Below are 26,191 nucleotides of genomic sequence, written 5' to 3'. Positions count from 1 at the left end.
GATGTCTGCTACAATCTAGCCCTAAATGTGCATAAACTCTCTCGGGATTTGAACTTGCAACCTTTAGGTCTGGAGTGCATTAATGTGTCAGCAGTGCCACCAGATGGTTATTTGTTATAATGAACATATATTCACACAGTAAAAAAAAAAAAGAGTACAGTTACGGTATAGTGTTGTTCCCTGGTGCACAAAAACATCAAATGTACACTCAGAGGTACACATAGGAACTCACATGGTACTGGTCGGTACCTTGAAGGGTACAGTATATGTGCGGATAATCTAGTGTAATGGTACATTTATTTACCCAATATATTAAATATAAAACTGTGTTCGTAGCCATGTGGGAGTTGGGAATGTACCAGTTGTGAAGTCGTAAATACCAGTTGGAGTCATTCATGTGGTTTGAAATTGTTGGGAAATGCCAATTGGGTAATTACCAACAAGCTGCATCAACCATACACTAAAAGTACAGCTATCATGCTTGTAAACCAAGTATGGAGTTAAAAAAACAAATTAATAGATTTGTTTTATAAATAATGTTCTGTTGTTACATTTAACTGCCGAAAATGCTGTTATCGAGGTAATTTTCTTAGTAGCTGATGTCAGAGATCAGCATGTGGGAGAAGTTGTAGCTCAGGGATGATAGACGTGTTTCCCACTAGTAATTACCAGTCAAGAGGCTTTTTCCCAGTTGTATGTTGTAAATTCCCGCTTCCCACTTGGTTACGAATGCAGCATTAGGTACAATCATTACTGCACATTGAAATGTATGTGGAGGCAATGTGCTGATGGGGTATCATTAGCATATTTAGGGGCATGGTCTAAAATATGTTGTATTTGTGCCAACCATCAGTAGATGAAGTTTGAGCACCTGTTTTGACATTGTCAGTGCTGCAGTTTTTGTAAGAACTTGTGACAATTAAGAGCTGCACTGTTAAGATGTTGTTGTGCATTTTTCAGTAGCTTAATGGCAGCTACCTAACAGGAAGGTAATGTTTAAAGTTCAATAACTTAGTGTCAACTAGTTACAAGTGGGTTATTGTAAAATTCACAGTAATTTACTGTAGCTAATCCATCACACTAACTGACCTGACAGTCTGGTAGGGAAGTGAATGTTATAATTACATGCAGACTAGCTATAAATGAAATATTGTATGGCTCTTTGGAATAACCTGCACTTATGACAGCCTTCAGAAATGCTACAGAACTGACAGTATACAAGCTTAATGTTTATGAACAGAGCACATTAAAATAGGATGACATTCCCGCTTACGGAAGACCAAAAACAGCTAGCTGAAAGCCACACTTCAAATAAAGCACAGCTGGTTACAGTATGCTGCCAATCAGCAAGTGATGTGCATGTTGTCAACAGAAGAGTCAGTGAAGGCACAGTAGGTTACAGGCAACATTTTGCAAGTAAGTTATTGTGACTTTAACATAAATTAGAGACAGATAGTTTCTAGTTAATAATTGACAATTTCACAGAGCAGCTCATTATTGACACATTCAGAACAGAGGGTGTCAACGTGTGTTGCTTGCATCGGCATAACCATGAAATACTTAAACACTTCCACTGACGGTTAGCACAAATACACATATATGTGACCACACCCCAAAATATTCAAATGTAACCCACCTGTACATTGCTCCCACCTATGAAAGCACAGTGATGATTGTACCTTATATTCAAAATATTGGGTAAAAAAATATCCCATTATAACTACAAGGTACCAAACTGTACAATATGAGTTCATACGTGTACCTGTGAAGTATACCTTTGACCTTGTTGTACCCCAGGAAACAGCACTGTAGTATACCCTAACCACATGCTTATTTTTCGATAGTGTGATAATACATGTTCCAAGAAACATTGACGCACTCTCAACCAAGAGGTTGGAAGTTCAAATCCTCAAATAATTGATGTACACTCTACGGACAGTTTTATGTTGGTGATAATTGGACAATTATTTACTTGATTCTTGGCCGGTTTTAGCAAAGTGCAGAAATGAATTCTTGCCAATAAGTCTATATGCCTGGCTATATCTCTGTCACACTCACAGATCTTGTGGTGTAGAACTACACCGTAGCAGGACATCTTAGGTTGAGTTAAAATCCCAATTTAAGGCTGATTCACAGTAAGGATCTCCTAAAAATATCCTTGGGGATGCACCTGTAACAAACTGGGAATGAGACAAAACCTGCTTTGGGACCATGACTGCTAAAATGTAATTAATGTAAAAAAAAAAAAAAAAAAAAAAAAATTTACCAGGTAAGTTGACTGAGAACACGTTCTCATTTGCAGCAACGACCTGGGGAATAGTTACAGGATGAATGAGCCAATTGTAAACTGGGGATTATTAGGTGACCTTGATGGTTGAGGGCCAGATTGGGAATTTAGCCAGGACACTGGGGTTAACACCCCTACTCTTACGATAAGTGCCATGGGATCTTTAATGACCTCAGAGAGTCAGGACACCCGTTTAACATCCCATCCGAAAGACGGCACCCTACACAGAGCAGTGTCCCCAATCACTGCCCTGGGGCATTGGGATCTTTGTTTAGACCAGAGGAAAGAGTGCCTCCTACTGGCCCTCCAACACCACTTCCAGCAGCACCTGGTCTCCCATCCAGGGACTGACCAGGACCAACCCTGCTTAGCTTCAGAAGCAAGCCAGCATTGGTATGCAGGGTGGTATGCTGCTGGCCATTATGCCTGTCAAAGTAAAATATTCTAAATTACATTTGACACCTGGGTTTTCAAATGTTGTCCCATGTGTAGTGTCATGCACATGTTGAAATTGTGCATCCCCGTGTTGTCACATTTTTGTCAAGTTCACATTTTTGTCAAGTTCATTCTCACGTGTGCTCACATATTGTATTGTCACGTGTAGTTTTATGTTATGACATGTTGCTTCACATGTTGTCACATGTTGCTTCACATGTTGTCACATGTTATCCCATTAACTTCACATTAAATCACGCATTCATAGAGAAGGTACACCTTTATGTCCTCCTGTACGGCCAGCTCAAGACCGCTGTCCCAACACTTTTTACTAAGATACATTTTAATTGACCCAGAATAAATTCCTCAGGTTCTGTTGCAATTCGTATGCTTCTTTTCAAATTAGAATGTTTTTACAATTAGTATGGTTCGCACAACGATTCAGGGTAAGCTTGTTCTTACATTCATACGTTTGTCTGTGCAGTTTTCCAGTGTGGGTGTATGCCATGTAACTGGGGGTGATTTATCCTTTCACGCTGTGTTTTGGGCCAAGAGCACGGCTCTGGTTGCTGCAGGGGCGAACCAGACACCCAGGCCACCGTGAGTTACTACAGGTGTGTCACTAAACCTAACCTCTCAACAGGGACACAGAAACGTCCCGACTCCCAAATGCACTGTACAAAAATAAGTCTTCTGAGAAAGTTAACTGGAGTAAAATGCTCTTTATTGTCTTATTGGTGGGTGGGAGCCATTATTTTCCCTCTGTCTCAACATCCCAGAATGAACACCATTCAGAACAGAGAGTGTCACTTTTTTATCCTAGGTTACAGTACTGCTTGCTGGGGTGAATTATTCTGTAATGTATCCATATCCCTTCACGGAGATATACACCTGCATGTTTCCTCACATGCCAGCAGAGGGAGCTATTGTCTTGACTTCATTCTCTACCATGGGCAACTGAGAGGACTGTGTAATGTGGGTTGATGGATTTAGCTCAATGTATCATTTTAGCAATTTACCATCTTTGGTTGGTGCCAAAGGCTCCATTTGTGGACTGCAAAACCATTTCAAAAAAAACGTTTGGGAGTCTAAACCCTATGCCCTACTCAAGGTCATGGTCTGAATATGAGATACTATGAGATCCCATAGGCCAGGAGAGTAGAAGCTTAGTGCTCTTCTAATAGTTTTTTTTAAGGAGATTTTAAGGAGATTAGTCTTAAAGACCCCCTACTTGACGTCCCACTGATACATCCCTTATCACTTAGCCTCACTGCAGCACTCTCCAAAGTTGTATCAAGACAAAAGTACAAACACGCATAGATTATCCTAATAAATATTTTTTTAATCGCTTTGGTACTATTTTCACAAGTATGTGGTAAAACTCGAAGTACAAAACTCAAAACAGATCATCATAAACAAAAAAAATTCTCTCACAACTTTAAGCACATTTTCAATTGACTAAGTACATCACACAAAATCACACAGTAACATTTTGACCAAACCTAATCACTGTTTCGTCGAGAAATACCTTTCTTATAAAGTAATTGCCTTTCACAATGCAATGCTCACAATACTTTTCGTGTTATTCTCTTCTCATTTGTTTAAATACATTTGACCATCACTTAAATCCAACAGCGCTTAATGGTTAAAATCACTTAACCGTTTGGTAAACCTATAGATTTAAACTGGTTTGCTATATATGTATTTTGAGAACTACCGAAATAAAATGTACAGTCGTGGCCTAAAGTTTTGAATGACACAAATATTAATTTCCACAAAGTTTGCTGCTTCAGTGTCTTTAGATATTTTTGTCAGATGTTACTATGGAATACTGAAGTATAATTACAAGCATTTCATAAGTGTCAAAGGCTTTTATTGACAATTACATGAAGTTGATGCAAAGAGTCAATATTTGCAGTGTTGACCCTTCTTTTTCAAGACCTCTGCAATCCGCCCTGGCATGTTGTCAATTAACTTCTGGGCCACATCCTGACTGATGGCAGCCCATTCTTGCATAATCAATGCTTGTAGTTTGTCAGAATATGTGGGTTTTTGTTTGTCCGCCCGCCTCTTGAGGATTGATCACTAGTTCTCAATGGGATTAAGGTCTGGGGAGTTTCCTGGCCATGGACCCAAAATATCGATGTTTTGTTCCCCGAGCCACTTAGTTATCACTTTTGCCTTATGGCAAGGTGCTCCATCATGCTGGAAAAGGCATTGTTCGTCACCAAACTGTTCCTGGATGGTTGGGAGAAGTTGCTATCGGAGGATGTGTTGGTACCATTCTATATTCATGGCTGTGTTCTTAGGCAAAATTGTCAGTGAGCCCACACCCTTGGCTGAGAAGCAACCCCACACATTAAAGGTCTCAGGATGCTTTACTGTTGGCATGACACAGGACTGATGGTTGTGCTCACCTTGTCTTCTCCGGGACAAGTTTTTTTCCCAAACAATCGGAAAGGGGATTCATCAGAGAAAATTACTTTACCCCAGTCCTCAGCAGTCCAATCCCTGTACCTTTTGCAGAATATCAGTCTGTCCCTGATGTTTTTCCTGGAGAGAAGTGGCTTCTTTGCTGCCCTGTTTGACACCAGGCCATCCTCCAAAAGTCTTCGCCTCACTGTGCGTGCAGATGCACTCACACCTGCCTGCTGCCATTCCTAAGCAAGCTCTGTACTGGTGGTGCCCCGATCCCGCAGCTGAATCAACTTTAGGTGACGGGCCTGGTGCTTACTGGACTTTCTTGGGTGCCCTGAAGCCTTCTTCACATCAATTGAACCGCTCTCCTTGAAGTTCTTGATGATTCGATAAATGGTTGATTTAGGTGCAAACTTACTGGCAGCAATATCCTTGCCTGTGAAGCCCTTTTTGTTCAAAGCAATGATGACGACACGTGTTTCCTTGCAGGTAACCATGATTGACAGAGGAAGAGCAAAGATTCCAAGCACCACCCTCCAATTGAAGCTTCCAGTCTGTTATTCAAACTCAATCAGCATGACAGAGTGATCTTCAGCTTTGTCCTCGTCAACACTCACACCTGTGATGTCAGCTGGTCCTTTTGTGGCAAGGCTGAAATGCAGTGGAAATGTTTTTAGGGGATTCGGTTCATTTGCATGGCAAAGAGGGACTTTGCAATTAATTGCAATTCATCTGATCACTCTTCATAACATTCTGGAGTATATGCAAATTGCCATCATACAAACCCTGAGGCAGCAGACTTTGTGAAAATGAATTTGTGTCATTCTCAAAACTTTTGGCCACGACTGTATGTTTGTAAAGTATAAACATCTAAATTTCATGCATGATACATGATAACTATACATAATGACTAGTCATTATTGCTAATTGATTTCACAGTGTGGTAACCACAACGGTCACCATATAATAGGATGTGTGTGAACACTTGCAATTTCTTCCAACATGGAGCAGATAGACAGCAAGGGAGAGGAAGAAATCAAAGAGCTCATGGACAAGGGGCCCATCAGAGAGGTGGGAATGAGCCTGTCAAAGAGGTGGGCGTGGGCCCTGTCAAAGAGGTGGACATCAGAGAGAGGGAGGCAGACGGCAGGGAACTGTTGTGTCTAATTAAGTCCGGGCCATCTTCGTTGACCATGTGGTAAACAGAGGCCTTACCATGGCAGAAGCTGCCAGATTAGTTAACCCCAATCTGAAAAGATCAACTGTCAGTTTGATCATGAGAACATTCTACCAAGAAAACCAGTAAGTCTGCAGGATATGCACTATGCTTTACCTTTACATTTACAGTAAATGACATATTTCAATGCATGTCAATTCACAAAACATGTTACAGTATTCGTACAGTATGATCTATTGACTGTATACTTTGTTCTACCCTCAGAATTGACAGAAGACCCCATGGTGGTGGCCGTGGCCGTGTGCTGACCGACCAGGAGGAGTGGGCAGTGGTGGAAATGGTGAGGGCCAGGAATGACATACGGCTGTCCGAAATAAAGCAGGCCATTGAGGAGAGCGATGACACCTTTGCTGATGTGGCATCCATCAGCCTTTACCAACAATCGCCCGCCTTTAGAAGAGGCACCATGTATCTATGAAACACATTTACCTGGTGCCTTTTGAGAATCAACGACCTGATGAAACAACCCGCTGGCCGAGTATGTTCAGGTACAGCACTATATACTGTGTTACTGTTACTGTTAATGCACATGGTATTTCACAATATCATACTGGAACTATACTGTAAAAATAGCTAATCAAATACATGTTTAAAGGGTGTTGGTGCTTGATGCTGCTGTGAACCATTCCATGTATATCTTTGTTGATGAAGCGGGCATCAACCTGGCCAAAACTCAGCACAGTGGGCGGAACCTCATCGGCCAACGGGCAACCGTCCAAGTGCCTGAACAACGTGCGGGAAACATTTCAATGTGCGCAGATATCTCTGAAGATGGTGTGGTAGGATGTAGGCCATTACTTGGATCCTACAGTGCTGCACACCTCATTGTGTCTCTCAATTAAATTGAGCAGGCCTGTCAAGGTGAAGGGGTCACCTATGTCATTGTGTGGGACAATGTCAGGTTCCAACATTCAGAAGTGGCCCAGGCATGGTTTAGGGCCCATCCCTGATTCGTCACCCTACAGTAAACCTTTCCCCATACTCTACTTTCCTCAACCCTATTGAGGGTCTTTTTCAGCATGGAGGTTGAAGTTATTTGATCGCCATTCCCAGGAGCGTGCCAAAAGGTTTACCTCGTGGTGCATGAAGAATGAGGACATTCCCTGTGATATGGATGAGAATTTAAGGTCAAATACTGAAGACAAGCTGGATGCAAATTAACCTTTAGCACGCATTGTTTTATGTATTTTAATTTGTTTCATTTAATTTCTTACATTTGAATTCAGAATGTACACCTACAGTGGGGAGAACAAGTATTTGATACACTGCCGATTTTGCAGGTTTTCCTACTTACAAAGCATGTAGAGGTCTGTAATTTTTATCATAGGTACACTTCAACTATGAGAGACGGAATCTAAAACAAAAATCCAGAAAATCACATTGTATGATTTTTAAGTAATTAATTTGCATTTTATTGCATGACATAAGTATTTGATACATCAGAAAAGCAGAACTTAATATTTGGTACAGAAACCTTTGTTTGCAATTACAGAGATCATACGTTTCCTGTAGTTCTTGACTAGGTTTGCACACACTGCAGCAGGGATTTTGGCCCACTCCTCCTTACAGATCTTCTCCAGATCCTTCAGGTTTCGGGGCTGTCGCTGGGCAATACGGACTTTCAGCTCCCTCCAAAGATTTTCTATTGGGTTCAGGTCTGGAGACTGGCTAGGCCACTCCAGGACCTTGAGATGCTTCTTACGGAGCCACTCCTTAGTTGCCATGGCTGTGTGCTTCGTGTCGTTGTCATGCTGGAAGACCCAGCCACGACCCATCTTCAATGCTCTTACTGAGGGAAGGAGGTTGTTGGCCAAGATCTCGCGATACATGGCCCCATCCATTCTCCCCTCAATACGGTGCAGTCGTCCTGTCCCCTTTGCAGAAAAGCATCCCCAAAGAATGATGTTTCCACCTCCATGCTTCACGGTTGGGATGGTGTTCTTGGGGTTGTACTCATACTTCTTCTTCCTCCAAACACGGCGAGTGGAGTTAGACCAAAAAGCTCTATTTTTGTCTCATCAGACCACATGACCTTCTCCCATTCCTCCTCTGGATCATCCAGATGGTCATTGGCAAACTTCAGACAGGCCTGGACATGCACTGGCTTAAGCAGGGGGACCTTGCGTGCGCTGCAGGATTTTAATCCATGACGGCGTAGTGTGTTACTAATGGTTTTCTTTGAGACTGTGGTCTCAGCTCTCTTCAGGTCATTGACCAGGTCCTGCCGTGTAGTTCTGGGCTGATCCCTCTTCTTCCTCATGATCATTGATGCCCCACGAGGTGAAATCTTGCATGGAGCCCCAGACTGAGGGTGATTGACCGTCATCTTGAACTTCTTCCATTTTCTAATAATTGCGCCAACAGTTGTTTCCTTCTCACCAAGCTGCTTGCCTATTGTCCTGTAGCCCATCCCAGCCTTGTGCAGGTCTACAATTTTATCCCTGATGTCCTTACACAGCTCTCTGGTCTTGGCCATTGTGGAGGTTGGAATCTGTTTGATTGAGTGTGTGGACAGGTGTCTTTTATACAGGTAACGAGTTCAAACAGGTGCAGTTAATACAGGTAATGAGTGGAGAACAGGAGGGCTTCTTAAAGAAAAACTAACAGGTCTGTGAGAGCCGGAATTCTTACTGGTTGGTAGGTGATCAAATACTTATGTCATGCAATAAAATGCAAATAAATTATTTAAAAATCATACAATGGGATTTTCTGGATTTTTGTTTTAGATTCCGTCTCTCACAGTTGAAGTGTACCTATGATAAAAATTACAGACCTCTACATGCTTTGTAAGTAGGAAAACCTGCAAAATCGGCAGTGTATCAAATACTTGTTCTCCCCACTGTATATTACAATTAAACTCAGCAAAAAAAGAAATGTCCCTTTTTCAGGACCTTGTCATTCAAAGATAATTCATAAAAATCCAAATAACTTCACAGATCTTCATTGTAAAGGGTTTAAACACTGTTTCCCATGCTTGTTCAATGAACCATAAACAATGAATGAACATGCATCTGTGGAACAGTCGTTAAGACACTAACAGCTTACAGACGGTAGGCAATTAAGCTCACAGTTATGAAAACTTAGGAAACTAAAGAGGCCTTTCTATTGACTCTGAAAAACACCAAAAGAAAGATGCCCAGGGTCCCTGCTCATCTGCATGAACGTTCCTTAGGCATGCTGCAAGGAGGCATGAGGACTGCAGATGTGGCCAGGGCAATAAATTGCAATGTCTGTACTGTGAGACACCTAAGACAGCGCTACAGGGAGACGGGACAGACAGCTGATCATCCTCGCAGTGGCAGACCACGTGTAACAACACCTGCACAGGATCAGTACATCCGAACATCACACCTGCGGGACAGGTACAGGGTGGCAACAACAACTGCCCGAGTTACACCAGGAACGCACAATCCCTCCATCAGTGCTCAGACTGTCCGCAATAGGCTGAGAGAGGCTGGACTAAGGGCTTGTAGGCCTGTTGTAAGATAGATCCTCACCAGACATCACCGGCAACAATGTCGCATATGGGCACAAACCCACTGTCGCTGGACCAGACAGGACTGGCAAAAAGTGCTCTTCTCTGACGAGTTGTGGTTTTGTCTCACCAGAGGTGATGGTCGGATTCGCATAAATCGTCAAAGGAATGAGCATTACACCGAGGCCTGTACTCTGGAGCGGGATCGATTTGGAGGTGGAGGGTCCGTCATGATCTGGAGCGGTGTGTCACAGCATCATCGGACTGAGCTTGATGTCATTGCAGGCAATCTCAATGCTGTGCGTTACAGGGAAGACATCCTCCTCCCTCATGTGGCACCCTTCCTGCAGGCTCATCCTGACATGACACTCCAGCATGACAATGCCACCAGCCATACTGCTCGTTCTGTGTGTGATTTCCTGCAAGACAGGAATGTCAGTGTTCTGCCATGGCCAGCGAAGAGCCCGGATCTCAATCCCATTGAGCACGTCTGGGACCTGTTGGATCGGTGAGGGCTAGGGCCATTCCCCCCAGAAATGTCCAGGAACTTGCAGGTGCCTTGGTGGAAGAGTGGGGTAACATCTCACAGCAAGAACTAGCACATCTGGTGCAGTCCATGAGGAGGAGATGCACTGCAGTACTTAATGCAGCTGGTGGCCACACCAGATACTGACTGTTACTTTTGATTTTGACCCCCCCCCCTTTGTTCAGGGACACATTATTCCATTTCTGTTAGTCACATGTCTGTGGTACTTATTCAGTTTATGTCTCAGTTGTTGAATCTAGTTGTGTTCATACAAATATTTACACATGTTAAGTTTGCTGAAAATCAATGCAGTTGACAGTGAGAGGACGTTTCTTTTTTTGCTGAGTTATTATCTGAAAAATAACATGGTTGTTTTGCATGAATGATTGTAGAGGTTGTTGTCATTGATCACACCTTTGATTACACATTGATTAGATATTATGAAAATTATAGGTTTTCTGTCGGTTTTGTTGTGTATTGCCTAATGTGAACTGTAATGCACTGTAGCATATATGACTTTTAGCACTTCTAAGGGCGATTTGAAACATCTCTGCATTGTTTGTTATTGTTAACTGGTAGTTAAAACGACTAAATTTAGAAGATATCATTATGTTGTGTTTTGGTGATTAAACCAATGTTCTCATTACATTTCACAAACTATTACTTTGAATCAATGTTTGTGGTGAGAGATTTTTACAATCTAAATTAATGCACATCGATAGGTTTTTAATGAAAGACTGACTGCATTACAAGTTAGAGCTGTTTGACGTTTTGTACTGAGAGTTGTGAAAATGTACCACATACTTGTGAAAATAGTACCAAAGCGATAAAAAAAAATCCTAAAGGTGTGTGTGAGTGCGTGCATGTATCTGAGCATGCTGTGTATTTGTGCCGTGTGTGTGTTCATTCGGTAATGCTCCCTCCTGCTTAGTGGTGCTCCTGTGCCAGAGTGCCACATTGCCAGAGTGGCCGGGCGGGATTTGGCTTGGCAAGCATGTGTATGTTGGAGGGGAGTATCAGGCTTCATTAGATATCCTAGTCCAGCACTGCCTTCGCAAAAAAATCGTTGGGGCTTTTATTTATCATCCACTGATTGGATGGACAAGAGCCTGTCTCCAGAAATCACTATAATCCTCTTAGATAAAACAAACCCCTCATCCAATCCTCCGCTTCGATCCCCCCTCGCTCCCTCCCTCCTCCTCTCTACTTTCCCTCCATCCACCCCTCCCTTCCTCTCACTCTCCTATCCCCATCTCGGTTGGGGTGGGGAGTTTTAATCCAACTAGGTTACGCCCTAAATTTGATGACAGAGTAGGCAGCGTCGGAATGCCGACAAATCAATGGCTGCTGCAAGCCTCCCTCCCATCATTTTCCTGTGGGTTATTTTCATCTCGTTGTTGTCAGTGTGACGGCACGTCTGTCTGGTCTGTGCATAACCTGTTCATCTGCTTTGGTATTCCAGAGACCAGGAAGGGATCCTTCACCGCCAGGATGCAGAGAGGAACTACAGTATCTAGATCTTGTGAATGACCACCATGCAACTTCTGATGAATAGCTCTTAGAGTGTCGTCTTCATGGTTGATCGACGGGTCACAGTGATCTAAACAGTGCCTCTTCGTTGTGTCATGTTGGAGTGTTTTGAGATTCTAAAGTTCTAACACTAGAAGGCAACACTTCTAACACCAACAGGAGAATGCTGTAGTGCTTTAGGATTGGAAAAAGGAGAGGTTGGCCTGTGGTTTTGAGAGAATGAGAAGATAACGAGAAAGACTTGGGGGATGACAGAATCCCGAACTGCGGGTATTTACGGACTCAGAGGAGGACAGTATTCCAGTTCACATATTCAACACAGTCAACAATGACGTCATGGGGCTTCCACTTCCTTTAGCCGACATGAGAACACTTTCCCCCACAGACTCATTGGGATGTTCATCGACACTTTCCTGAGGCTTGCTGATCCTGAGGTGTGTTGTCGTTGTTTTGTTGTGTGCTGACTGAGACATTGGAGAGGAGCCATAGATACCACCGGTACAGATGTCTTCCTCAGGCGACACAGTGGGCCCAGGCAGGATGGGACTACTACCCAGGGCTGACACAGTGGACCCTTACAGGATGGGACTACTACCCAGGGCTGACACAGTGGACCCTTACAGGATGGGACTAGGGCCCAGGGCTGACACAGTGGACCCTTACAGGATGGGACTAGGACCCAGGGCTGACACAGTGGACCCTTACATGATGGGACTAGGACCCAGGGCTGACACAGTGGACCCTTACAGGATGGGACTAGGACCCAGGGCTGACACAGTGGACCCTTACAGGATGGGACTAGGACCCAGGGCTGACACAGTTGACCCTTACAGGATGGGACTAGGACCCAGGGCTGACACAGTGGACCCTTACAGGATGGGACTAGGACCCAGGGCTGACACAGTGGACCCTTACAGGATGGGACTAGGACCCAGGGCTGACACAGTTGACCCTTACAGGATGGGACTAGGACCCAGGGCTGACACAGTGGACCCTTACAGGATGGGACTAGGACCCAGGGCTGACACAGTTGACCCTTACAGGATGGGACTAGGACCCAGGGTTGACACAGTGGACCCTTACATGATGGGACTAGGACCCAGGGCTGACACAGTGGACCCTTACAGGATGGGACTAGGACCCAGGGCCGAGCCAGGTGGAGTAACGAACAGGCTGGGACCCAGAGGGACTCCAGCGGGGCTGAGGCTGGGCCTGTGGATCCTGTGTTTCAGCTGGTTCTGCTTCACTGCTCACGCTCAGATGAAGATACCACCTGAGACGTGAGTAGCCCCTTAGTGCTATCATGTAGTACTGCTCACCTCCAGCAGTCTCTCCTTTAAAGTTTCTATTCATACAGGCTACTGAGGCTTTGTGTGTCAGCTACACCTCAGATGTGGAGGCACAAGTGGGCTAAATCTATCACTTGGTGCAGTGGTATTCTTACTGTACTATCTCAAATATATAATTCCCTGTTGGTCCAGCACTGTGTGATATGTAGCAATCCTCCAGTTGGCCTTTGATGTTGATGAGTCTCCACAGTTTTATCAGCAGCTTGTCACCCTGAGATTCAAGTGACTGGCTTTTACAGTACGCTTCTAACAAATGTAATTGTTGCACTTGGTAAATTTTTGAGGAAGTACGTTTTCTGACCAGCCGAATCCAGCCATTTATAGTAGGGGGACAAAAGTGTCTGCTAAAAGGCATATAAGGAGGTGGATTTCTAGATTGAACCTCTATTCCAATACGGTCTGTCTGACTGACTGGCTGGTTATTGTTGTTTATCTGCAGTCAATCTGCTGTTTGGTTTGTTTCAAGGCCTGATTACACATTGACCCTGATTCCTCTCTCCTCTGCCTCCGCTTCACTCCCTCCGCTATAATTGAACCCCATCCAACTGTCACCAAAATCACAGCACCTAAAAAGGTCCCATGAGCCAGGGAGATTAATCACGCTCGAGTCCCACACTCTGCACTCTGCTTGTCAGCCCGTCTGGCCCTGTGTTCACATTCATCTCTCATCCCACCATATTAGGGGACAGTGCCAGCGGTCAGCCAGGCCAGTTCCACAACATGATTTGATGTGATGTGATTCATCATCCGGCGTCAAAGCCAGGATTTTTTCCCCCTTGCTTTCAAAATCCAGATTTTCTCCACTTGTGGAAATTCAGCCACCATTTTACTTTGCTGGAAGAGAACAAACATCGTCATCAGGTCACTCAGTGTGCTGATGTGATGGAGTGTTTGTCACGTGGTTTACTACATTACATTTCGCTTCATCCCATGTGGGACAAGGCTAGCCTTGTCTTTGTGATAAAATGCATTGCTGTTTCCCCAAGGCACAATGGGGAGTGCTGGCTGTTCTGTGCTTGTCTGTGTTTCTGTAGATTAGATTTGTAGGCTAATACAGGGCTGGCGTTGGACAAACGGGATATTCTCCTGAGCTTACATACATTTAAATCCTTGAGTCAGGCCGAATATCATATTGATTGACCCAAAGCTGTCTCGCTCTTCAAAGTTGCCAACAGCTTATTGCTGGCAGTTCCACTGGTTTTTAAGCCAGTGTGTTATAGATAAAATATACTTGGCCCACTAACAGGCAACATTTGGCATAGGACGTCATTGTCTTGCTTTTGCAACCAGTAATAAATCTGACCATGATGAAACGAAAGACTCCATAATGACATCCGTGCAACCGGTTTTACCAACCAAGTTAGTTTTTTACCAAGAAGCATTTCTCCCATAGGCTGCCAATTCCCAGTAAGCAGTGGTCAGTTCAGTCACTGCCAGTGGCTGTTTGTGCAGGTAGTGGTCCAAAGTGCCGGTCATATGATCGGTTGACCACTGTTTTTTTGCAGGACTCTTCCCTCACCCATTTGGGCCGGGCCAATAGCCAGGGGTATCACACCACATTGGTAGACAGATGGTCATGCAGACCGGAGTGTGTTGTCAGAGGAACCTCCTGTGAGCAGACCTGCATGTTAACTTGCCCCACACTGGGTCCATCACTGCCTGAAGCCTCAGCAGGACTGTGGTAGTCTGATCCAAGGTGTTATCACTGCAGACCTGGATTTGATTTGATCTGTAGTTTTAACTGTGCTTTGCGGAAAGTAACTATTTTTCCCGGGGGAACCAACAGTTACTTTGGAGGGTGACTCCAACTATTTGAAAACAGATCTCAGAAAGTGACTACTTTTCAAAACTATATTAATACAGATCTGAGAAAGCAAAAACTTTTTCAAAATATTTTAGTACAGATCACAGGAAGTTACTTCAACTAATGGCAGGGCTGTATCTGGAACTGCATGTTGATGATAGAAATATAATGAATAGAGCACACACAATCTCATATAGTATTCCAATCTAGCTGACAGCCATATTTGATCTACACAATACATTTCTATACATTTCAATACATTTCTAACATTCGGTAAATGTCCATTCTCAATATCCATTAACCCAGGTGTATATAATCAAGTTGTCACGTTCGTCGTTTGGTGGAAGAGAGGAGGACCAAGGCGCAGCGTGATAGTAATACATTCTTCTATTTATTAAACGAAACGAAGAACACTTAAACAAACTATATGTCACGTTCCTGACCTTATTTTCCTTTGTTTAGCTTTGTTTAGTTGGTCAGGACGTGAGCTGGGTGGGCAGTCTATGTTATGTGTTTCTATGTTTAGGTTCATTGGAAATTAGCCTTATATGGTTCTCAATCAGGGGCAGGTGTTTGACGTTTCCTCTGATTGAGAACCATATTAAGGTAGGCTGTTCACACTGTTTGTTGGTGGGTGATTGTCTTCCGTGTCAGTGTTTGTACCACACGGGACTGTTTCGTTTGTTTAGTCTGTACCTGTTCGTGCGTTCTTCGTTATATGTAAGTTCACATGTTCAGGTCTGTCTACGTCGTTTTGTTGTTTTGTAGTTATTCAAGTGTGCTTCGTGTTCGTCTTGTTTAATAAATCAACATGTATTCATCACCAGCTGCGTTTTGGTCCGATCCATGCTCCTCCTCAGACGAGGAGGAGAACAACCGTTACAGAATCACCCACCAACCAAGGACCAAGCAGCGGTGGAAAAAGCAGCAGCAGCGCAAGAAGGAGGAATGGACATGGGAGGATGTTTTGGACAGCAAGGGTTGCTACACATGGGAGGAGATCCTGGCTGGAAAAGATCGCCTCCCATGGGAACAGCTGGAGGCAGTTAGGAGAGCAGAGGCAACCGGAGAGAGGAACCGGAGTTATGAAGGTACACGGCTAGCACGGAAGCCTGTGAGTCAAGCCCAAAAATTTCTTGGGGGGGTGGCTAAAGGGTAGTGTGGCGAAGTCAGGTAGGAGACCTGCGCCAACTTCCCGATCTTACCGTGGAGAGCGAGAGTACGGGCAGACACCGTGTTATGCGGTAAAGGGCACGGTGTCTCCTGTACGTGTGTATAGCCCGGTGCGGGTTATTCCACCTCCCCGCACTGGTAGGGCTAGATTGGGCATTGAACCAGGTGCCATGAAGCCGGCTCAACGCGTCTGGTCTCCAGTGCGTCTCCTCGGGCCGGCATACATGGCACCAGCCTTACGCATGGTGTCCCCGGTTCGCCAACACAGCCCAGTACGGGTTATTCCACCTCCCCGCACTGGTTGGGGTACGGGGAGTATACAACCAGGTAAGGTTGGGCAGGCTCGGTGCTCAAGGGAGCCAGTACGCCTGCACGGTCCGGTATATCCGGCGCCACCTCCCCGCCCCAGCCCAGTACCACCAGTGCCTACACCACGCACCAGGCTTCCTGTGCGTCTCCAGAGCCCTGTTCCTCCTCCACGCACTAGCCCTATGGTGCGTGTCTCCAGCCCGGTACCACCAGTTCCGGCACCACGCACCAAGCCTCCTGTGCGTCTCCAGAGTCCTGTGCGTCCTGTTGCTGCTCCCCGCACTAGCCTTAAGGTGCGTGTCCTTAGCCCGGTACCTCCAGTTCCGGCACCACGCACCAGGCCTACAGTGCGCCTCAGCCGGCCAGAGTCTGCCGTCTGCCCAGCGGCGCCTGAACTGCCCGTCTGTCCTGAGCCTTCAAAGCCGCCCGTCTGTCCTGAGCCTTCAAAGCCGCCCGTCTGTCCTGAGCCTTCAAAGCCGCCCGTCTGTCCTGAGCCCTCAAAGCCGCCCGTCTGTCCTGAGCCTTCAAAGCCGCCCGTCTGTCCTGAGCCTTCAAAGCCGCCCGTCTGTCCTGAGCCTTCAAAGCCGCCCGTCTGTCCTGAGCCTTCAAAGCCGCCCGTCTGTCCTGAGCCTTCAGAGCCGTCCGTCAGACAGGAGCCGCTAGAGCCGTCCGCCAGACAGGAGCCGCTAGAGCCTTCCGCCAGACAGGAGCCGCTAGAGCCTTCCGCCAGACAGGAGCCGCTAGAGCCTTCCGCCAGACAGGAGCCGCTAGAGCCTTCCGCCAGACAGGAGCCGCTAGAGCCTTCCGCCAGACAGGAGCCGCCAGAGCCGTCAGCCAGCCATGAGCAGCCAGAGCCGTCAGCCAGCCATGAGCAGCCAAAGCCGTCAGCCAGCCATGAGCAGACAGAGCCGTCAGCCAGCCATGAGCAGCCAGAGCCGTCAGCCAGCCATGAGCAGCCAGAGCCGTCAGCCAGCCATGAGCAGCCAGAGCCGTCAGCCAGCCATGAGCAGCCAGAGCCGTCAGCCAGCCATGAGCAGCCAGAGCCGTCAGCCAGCCATGAGCAGCCAGAGCCGTCAGCCAGCCATGAGCAGCCAGAGCCGTCAGCCAGCCATGAGCAGCCAGAGCCGTCAGCCAGCCATGAGCAGCCACAGCCGTCAGCCAGCCATGAGCAGCCAGAGCCGTCAGCCAGCCATGACCAGCCAGAGCCGTCAGCCAGCCATGACCAGCCAGAGCCGTTAAACAGTCCGGAGCTGCCCCTCAGTCCGGAGCTGCCCCTCAGTCCGGAGCTGCACCTCAGTCCGGTGCTGCCCCTCAGTCCGGTGCTGCTCCTCAGTCTGGTGCTGCCCCTCAGTCTGGTGCTGCCCCTCAGTCTGGTGCTGCCCCTCAGTCTGGTGCTTCCCCTCAGTCCGGAGCTGCCTCTCAGTCCGGTGCTGCCCCTCATTCCGGTGTTGCCCCTTAGTCCGGTGCTGTCCCTTAATCCAGGTGGGTTAATTTGGAGGGTGGCCATTGGGAGGAGGCTACGGAAGCGGGGATTGACTATGGGGACAACGTCCAGAGCCAGAGCCGCCACCGTGGACAGATGCCCACCCAGACCCTCCCCTATAGGTTCAGTTTTGCGGCCGGAGTCCGCATCTTGGGGGGGGGGGGGGGGGGGTACTGTCACGTTCCTGACCTTATTTTCCTTTGTTTAGCTTTGTTTAGTTGGTCAGGACGTGAGCTGGGTGGGCAGTCTATGTTATGTGTTTCTATGTTTAGGTTCATTGGAAATTAGCCTTATATGGTTCTCAATCAGGGGCAGGTGTTTGACGTTTCCTCTGATTGAGAACCATATTAAGGTAGGCTGTTCACACTGTTTGTTGGTGGGTGATTGTCTTCCGTGTCAGTGTTTGTACCACACGGGACTGTTTCGTTTGTTTAGTCTGTACCTGTTCGTGCGTTCTTCGTTATATGTAAGTTCACATGTTCAGGTCTGTCTACGTCGTTTTGTTGTTTTGTAGTTATTCAAGTGTGCTTCGTGTTCGTCTTGTTTAATAAATCAACATGTATTCATCACCAGCTGCGTTTTGGTCCGATCCATGCTCCTCCTCAGACGAGGAGGAGAACAACCGTTACACTATACAAAACAACAAAACGAACGTGAAGCTAAATACGAAAAGTGCAGGCACAGGCAACTTACACATAGACAATAACCCACGAAATCCCTAAAGAATATGGCTGCCTAAATATGGTTCCCAATCAGAGACAATGATAAACAGCTGCCTCTAATTGAGAACCAATCTAGGCAACCATAGACATACAAACACCTAGACTAGAAAACACCCCATAAACATACAAAACCCCTAGACAAGACAAAACACATAAATCCCCCATGTCACACCCTGACCTAACCAAAATAATAAAGAAAACAAAGATAACTAAGGCCAGGGCGTGACACAAGTGAAACCAATTAACCAATAATATTTTGTACAGATAAGTATAAATAAGTTGCGACGCTCAACTACTGTATGGCTCTACGACATGACACTGAACATTTATTTTATGATACTTGAAAAAACTGTAATTCAAAAGCCAATTGTAAACAATGCATACAGCAAGTTGGATGCTTACACAGCAAACTCTCAAGTGTAATAAATAAATAATTAACAACACCAAAAGTGTGGAGTCTGTGGACCCAAATAGACACCAGAACAGTGTTAAATTAAATCCTTATTCAAATATTTCCCAGAGTGCATTGCCTTTCGAGTAAATTGTAGAGTTACCACTCATGACTATATTTGTTAGTGGCAGAGACATGTTTGTTGCATTCATCCATTTTCGATCCTATGGACTACACCAATTGAGTTCCTAAGCTCTTACATTTTTTTAAACACAATACCACACTCTAAATCAGGGATGGGCAACTTTGATGGGGGTGGGTGTCACAAGAAATCGTAACTCATCATGAGGGGCCACAGTTTTAGAGTTAATTTTGTGCAGTTCCATTTTGCCATGAGGCAAAGAGAAGGTTTTTCAAACTAATTTCATGCATATTTTTAGTTTTCGTGTTAATTCTGTGCAATTCTTCACATTTTGCCATGGGGTGTAAAGAAAATGTTGATGTTTTAAAGCTAGTTTGATGCAATTCTACACATTTTGCCACGGGGCAGAGAGACATGTTTGCAGTTTTTAATATGATATCTGAGTGAGACTGACTAGAAAATCAATGGGGGTCTAATCAAGCTCTAATTCGGCCTAGCTGGCCACTAGACTAACTTACCAAACAAACATTTGGCGGATGCATTGTTACCTACCCTTACCACCTGGGGGTGGCCCGTCAGGAAGTCCAGGATCCAGTTGCAGAGGGAGGTCTTTAGTCCCAGGGTTCTTAGTTTAGTGTTGAGAGTTGAGGGCAATATGGTGTTGAACGCTGAGCTGTAGTCAATGAATGGCATTCCCACATAGGTGTTCCTTTTGTCCAGGTGGGAAATGGAAGTGTTGAGTGCCATAGAGATTGCATCATCTGTAGATCTGTTGGAGCGGTATTCTAATTGGAGTGGGTCTAGGGTTCCTGGGATAATGGTGTTGATGTGAGCCATGACCAGCCTTTCAAAGCACTTCATGGCTACAGACGTGAGTGCTACGGGTCGGTAGTCATTTAGGCAGGTTACCTTAGTGTTCTTGGGCACAGGGACTATGGTGGTCTGCTTGAAACATGTTGGTATTACAGACTCAGTCAGGGACAGGTTGAAAATGTCCATGATTACACTTGCCAGTTGGTCAAGCCATGCTCGGAGTACACGTCCTTGTAATCCGTCTGGCCCCGCGGCCTTGTGAATGTTGACCTGTTTAAAAAGTGTTACTCACATCGGCTACGGAGAACATGATCACACAGTCGTCCAGAACAGCTGATGCTCTCATGTATACTTCAGTGTTACTTGCCTCGAAGCGAGCATAGAAGTAATTTAGCTTGTATGATAGGCTCGTGTCACTGGGCAGCTCGCGGCTGTGCTTCTCTTTGTAGTCTGTAATAGTTTGCAAGCCCTGCCACATACGACGGGCGTCGGAGCCGGTGTTGTACAATTCAATATTAGTCCTGTATTGACACTTTTCCTGTTAGATTATTCGTCAGAGGGCATAGCGGGATTTCTTATAAACTTCCGGGTTTGAGTCCCACTCCTTGAAAGCAGCAGCTCTACCCTTTAGCTCAGTGTGGATGTTGCCTGTAATCCATGGCTTCTGGTTGAGGTATGTATGTACAGTCACTGTGGGGACGACGTCATCGATGCACTTATTGATGAAGCCAGTGACTTATGTGGTTTACTCCTCAATGCCATCGGAAAAATCCCGGAACATATTCCAGTCTATGCTAGCAAAACAGTCCTGTAGCTTAGCATCTGCTTCGTCTGACCACTTCCTTACTGACCGAGTCACTGGTGCTTCCTGCTTTAGTTTTTGCTTGTAAGCAGAGGGGATAGAATTATGGTCAGATTTGCCAAATGGAGGGCGAGGGAGAGCTTTGTACGGATCTCTGTGTGTGGAGTGAAGGTGGTCTAGAGTTTTTTTCCCTCTGGTTGCACATTTAACATGCTGGTAGAAATTAGGTAAAACGAATTTGAGTTTCCCTGCATTAAAGTCCCCATACACTAGGAGCGCCACCTCTGGATGAGCATTTTCCTGTTTGCTTATGGCTGTATACAGCTCATTGAGTTTGAGCTTAGTGCCAGCATCAGTTTGTGGTGGTATATAGACAGCTACGAAAAATACATCTGAAAACTCTCTTGGCAAATAGTATGGTCTACAGCTTATCATGAGATACTCTACCTCAGGTGAGAAAACCTTGAGACTTCCTTAGATTTCGTGCACCAGCTGTTGTTTACAAACATATATAGACAGCCACCCCTTGTCTTACCAGAGGTCATTGTTATATCCTGCAGAAAAAGCTTAAAACCCACAAGCTGTATGTTATTCATGTTGTCGTTCAGCCACGACTCGGTGACACATAAGATGTTACAGTTTATAATGTCCCGTTGGTAGGATATGCTTGATTGTAGTTCGTCTATTTTATTATCGATTGATTGTACGTTGGCTAATTGGACTGTCGGTAAAGGTAGATTACCCTCTCGGCGTCGGATCCTTCCAAGGCACACGGACCTTTGTCTCTTTCTCCTGCGAATGACGGGGATGAGGGCCTTGTCAGGCATCTGAAGTAAATCCTTCCTGTCCGAATCGCTGAAGAAAAAGTACTAGTCCAGTACGCGGTGAGTAATCACTGTCCTGATATCTAGAAGCTCTTTTCGGTCATAAGACACGGTGGCAGAAACATTATTTACAAAACAAGTTACAAGTAACACGACAAAACATACACAATAGCACAATTGGTTACAAGATTGTAAAACGGCAAGCATCTCCCTTGGCGGCATTCTTTGTAATGAGGTCGTGAGGAGCAAACAAATAGCATTACGCCTCATTCTATTTGATTTCCATAAAACACCACATTGGTAGTCTGTCTGTTGACATATAAAGAGAAAGTTCTATAGGTGCCTTAAAATCATAGCCGCGGGAAGTAGGGGTGCTTAGGGTGCTGCAGCACCCCCTGAAAAATCTGAATTGAAAATTAATAAAAAAGAAGTAGTGCACTGGGCCTTTACTTTACTACTATTAGCAGACCGGTGTAGCCGTCTGTAGCGGGGGCACAACATATTTCTCAGCTTCCCGCGCCTATGCTTAAAATCCAATCGTGCTTGAGGGGCACCTGGAACCTTCTACTGACCCACATCAACCATGGACAGATTAAACAAATTTGGCATTACAGTTGTGATATTCATGGCCTTTTTTGGCACATGAGTCCAGTCTGGGTTTAGAGTGTCATGTAAACAGCAAGGCCAAAATCTTGATGATTATATTCTATCATGGACAGGATGATAGATTATCTATCATCCCTCACTATCCATCACCTCTCTCTCTCTCTATCTCTCTCAGGGTCCAAGTTTGGGCAAATGTCCTTTCAGTGCAACTACGCGAGGCTGCCACAAGATACTCGGGAGCTAACATTCTGCAAAAGGTAAAAAAATATGGGTTTTATTTGGGGGTTGTTCCCTAAACGAGAATGAGACCGAATTAACATCTACCACAGGACAAAAACAGCTCCACTAACCACACATATGATCTACCATTTCAACCCACTGATCACCATCTTCCCCATACTTTCCTTGTCTCATCACATGTATAACCTCATGTGGTGCCCCATATTCTCTTCTAACACCACACACTAAAAACAAATGGTTCTACATTATATAGTTCCAAATAAGGCTTATTTGGTTGGTAACCATAGCAGAAGGTTATTTTCTGAAGGTTCTAAATGGAACCTGTATGGTGCTATAAAGAACCTTTTCCTAAGGTTATATAAAGAACCATTAATAAAATGTTCTATGTAGCACCCAAAAAGGTTATTTATACATGGTTCTTTATAGAACCTTATAGAACCTTTATGGAGAATGGTTCTATAAAGAAAATGTTTTAATCTCAAAAGTTAGTCTGGAATAGTGGCCATATTATATTCTTAAAATGCCAGTGGATTCATTGTATTTATTAACAAGTTGAATCAGGTGTGCTAGCTCTGGCACAGCTGGGGGTCCCTGAGGAGAGAATTGAGAACTACAGCCTTAGTCAACGTTTTTCAATAGACACAAGGGCATACATCTTTCATTAGACACCGTCACTGGTCGTAGTCACACATACCATCCAATTGCACAACACCACAGATTACATAAACTGTAATGACACTCTCACTCACCGTTGAACAAAAAGAGTTGTGCCCAAACCATTCCCTAAAATATTCGAATGAGCTGCTGTCCCTACATTTTAATTATCACTAAAAGAGGAAAGAATGCTTTCTTGAACCCTTCCCAAAGAACCCTTGAGGAACCCTCATTTTTTTGTGTTCATCCGTCACCTGTAATCTTATCATGTCCACTAAGGTACAGTGAGCCAGCTGGTCACACTCTTTCTGCAGTGCACACTGTAGAGTGGAGTGGAGTGGAGTGGAGTGGAGTGGAGTGGATTGGAGTGGATTGGAGTGGAGTGGAGTGGAGTGGAGTCAAGGGAAGGGAGATACTTGGCACAGCTAGTGGCCCAAGGCAGCAGACAAAGACACACATGGTACAGGGCAGCTAGGCTACAAATGCGATCACACTAATATAATGTAGGAACCAGGAACTCTTTACCATAATGATAATCAGGATGTTGTGTCCTCCTGTACTTGTTTCAGATGGTCATGTTCCAATCTTGTCTTTACTATTTAGTTTGTTTGCTTGTCTCTACTCTTAGTTATAATAATTCAATTTCAATTTTCAACTACTATTTTATGGTATGCTGATGTAGTCTATGCTACGTACTGGATCTACCTCAATATCTGATATTCCTGACATTATGATGACCATTGTGTACTCATTGTACCTGTGAATTGCCAGAGGAAAAATACCTGTATCTAGCATAGCTGAACTCTCTCCCCAACAGAGCTATTCAGTCATGACTCCTCTAATAGCTTTAGAATACACAGTATGACGCGTTCACCCTTCAGTATATGGGTTGCTTGGATTAATTAGGATTAGTGAGTGACTTAATCGAGTAATTAAGATACAAGTAAAGTCAGAGAGCTCTGTTTCGTCTTCAAATGGCTTTACCTAATGGCTCACACTTAACTCTCTGAATCAATCAGCTCCAAGAGAGAATGATACGTGCCACGTTAGCATGACAATGCTGCAATTGGAGCTGTATTTCATTTTCTGTACAAATGGGAAACCAGATGATCAAATATTACATATCAGGCAAACTTAAAGACGTGGTTCAACATCTCCCTTGTTCTTTTCAGAAATTCAGAGATGTAGAGTCCATTATCAAGATAGTGGACATCGATGGTAGAGCCCAAGTGAGGGACTTTTCAGAGGACATAGAGAGAATGCTGGGGTCCAAGATGAAGTCTGTTAAGGTGAGTACCACGGTCGGATACAAGCCACACACACGTTTATTTTTATTTTTTTTAATTCCATAAGAAAACTTTGGCGAGCCACATTAGATCCCCTCGCAGACCAGAATTTGCCATTGGACCATCTGTTGATGTCCCCTGCTGTTATACACTCTTTGCAATATGAGAGTAGCCACCCCCAGAACTTTAACCATGAGTATTGTGGTTGGGCTTGTGGTTTGCAAAACGTCTTTAAATGAATATCTCTTTATTTTCTCCTCAGCGGTTGGCTGAGTCTGCGGAGGATGCAGATTTGTACCACGAGTTCAACAAAACTCTACAGGTTTGTCATTCTGTCTGTGGGAATGTGAGGTCTCAGATGTATCAAAGTAATGCTACTATGAGTATCACAAAGCTGTTCTACAGTACCACAATAGAGATAATGAAATGTCTAACTATCATGCACATTTTGATGACCACAAAAACACACAATGCCATGAGAAGAAGCTAGTTTCTGATAGAATATACACTGCTAACTTACCCGACTTCCAATCACACTTGATGCATTTGAATGCAACTTTTCCACCTACCTCGTGCTTTTTCCTTCTCCAGTTTGACTACTATAACTCCATGCTGGTGAACACAATGAATGACGATGGTAACTTCATAGAGCTGGGTGGGGAGTTTCCTCTGGAGGAGAATGAGCATTTCAACAACATCCCAGTCAACACAATGCAGAGTGACGTACAGGTCCCCACCAATGTCTACAACAAAGGTGTGTGTGTGGTGAAGTTGAAACAGGCCTTTTGCAGGCCCTTGGATCCAAATCCTCACTTGATGCCCTTGGATGCAAATCCTAATTTATATATGCACGTAACACATATGTTTACATAAATCACACATTGAATTCAGCGAGTAGCATGTAAGAACATTGGATTAGGTGTGGCGTAGTCAGCCTTTAAAGTGAAAGGTATTGCTATATGTGATGTTACATGTTCCATCTCACTCATTTGCTGCTCTCTCTATCTCCCCTGTGTAAAGATCCCTACATCCTCAATGGAATCTACATGTCGGAGGCTCTGAATGACGTGTTCATCAATAACTTCAAGAAAGACCCCACCCTCACCTGGCAGTACTTTGGCAGCTCCTCGGGTTTCTTCAGAATCTACCCTGGTAAAGGACTAGGCAGTCGCCCACACAATGTTGATGTCATACGCCCACAGCTCCGTACAGCTGATAGCATAAATCAGCACAGAATTATGTTTAAATCTAGAATAGAACATTTCAGAAAAGATAGCACAGCAAAACATAAAAGCATACTAGCATAGATAAATCATGTCAACGGTCTCTTATGATGTAAATTGCAGCGGTGTTGTAGAATTTAATTGGATGCCATGATGTTTGCTGACTGTGGAGATTGTGTGACTGTATCATTTATACAGGTATCAAATGGACTCCAGATTCAAATGGTGTGGCTGCTTTTGACTGCAGGAACCGTAACTGGTAAGCTACTATCTCTGCATTTAGTAGTGTCTAGGGTGGCCTTGCCCTTGACCAGAGTAGGAAACTGACAGGTATCACGGTGACAAGAGTAAGAGTAAGAGTTAGACACTAATACTGTGACCTCTTACACCCTTAGACTTCCCTTACGGAAATAACACATGATTTCACATGTTGAAAATCACATTATTTCACGTGACATTTCC

General features: G+C 44.8%; 1 protein-coding gene across 2 annotated transcripts in view; it reads left to right on the top strand.

The window, feature by feature from the left end:
* Window positions 1-11,606: 11,606 nt before the first annotated feature.
* Window positions 11,607-26,191, top strand: part of LOC139530209 (voltage-dependent calcium channel subunit alpha-2/delta-4-like) — an 81,584-nt gene continuing 66,999 nt past the window's right edge. The window contains exons 1-7 of one of the 2 annotated variants that reach the window (XM_071326406.1): window positions 11,607-13,188; window positions 22,502-22,583; window positions 24,393-24,509; window positions 24,769-24,828; window positions 25,098-25,260; window positions 25,527-25,658; window positions 25,928-25,988. In XM_071326406.1, the coding sequence (XP_071182507.1) occupies window positions 12,413-13,188; window positions 22,502-22,583; window positions 24,393-24,509; window positions 24,769-24,828; window positions 25,098-25,260; window positions 25,527-25,658; window positions 25,928-25,988 (1,391 nt within the window). In that variant the 5' untranslated portion in view covers window positions 11,607-12,412. The remainder of the gene's footprint in view (window positions 13,189-22,501; window positions 22,584-24,392; window positions 24,510-24,768; window positions 24,829-25,097; window positions 25,261-25,526; window positions 25,659-25,927; window positions 25,989-26,191) is intronic. The other variant, XM_071326407.1, reaches the window with a different exon arrangement.

Source organism: Salvelinus alpinus, chromosome 9 (genome assembly GCF_045679555.1).
Source record: "Salvelinus alpinus chromosome 9, SLU_Salpinus.1, whole genome shotgun sequence".
In the NCBI taxonomy this organism is placed as follows: Eukaryota; Metazoa; Chordata; class Actinopteri; order Salmoniformes; family Salmonidae; genus Salvelinus; species Salvelinus alpinus.
The sequence above is the reverse complement of the archived record's forward strand: the minus strand, read 5'-3'. Positions and strand labels throughout refer to the sequence as shown.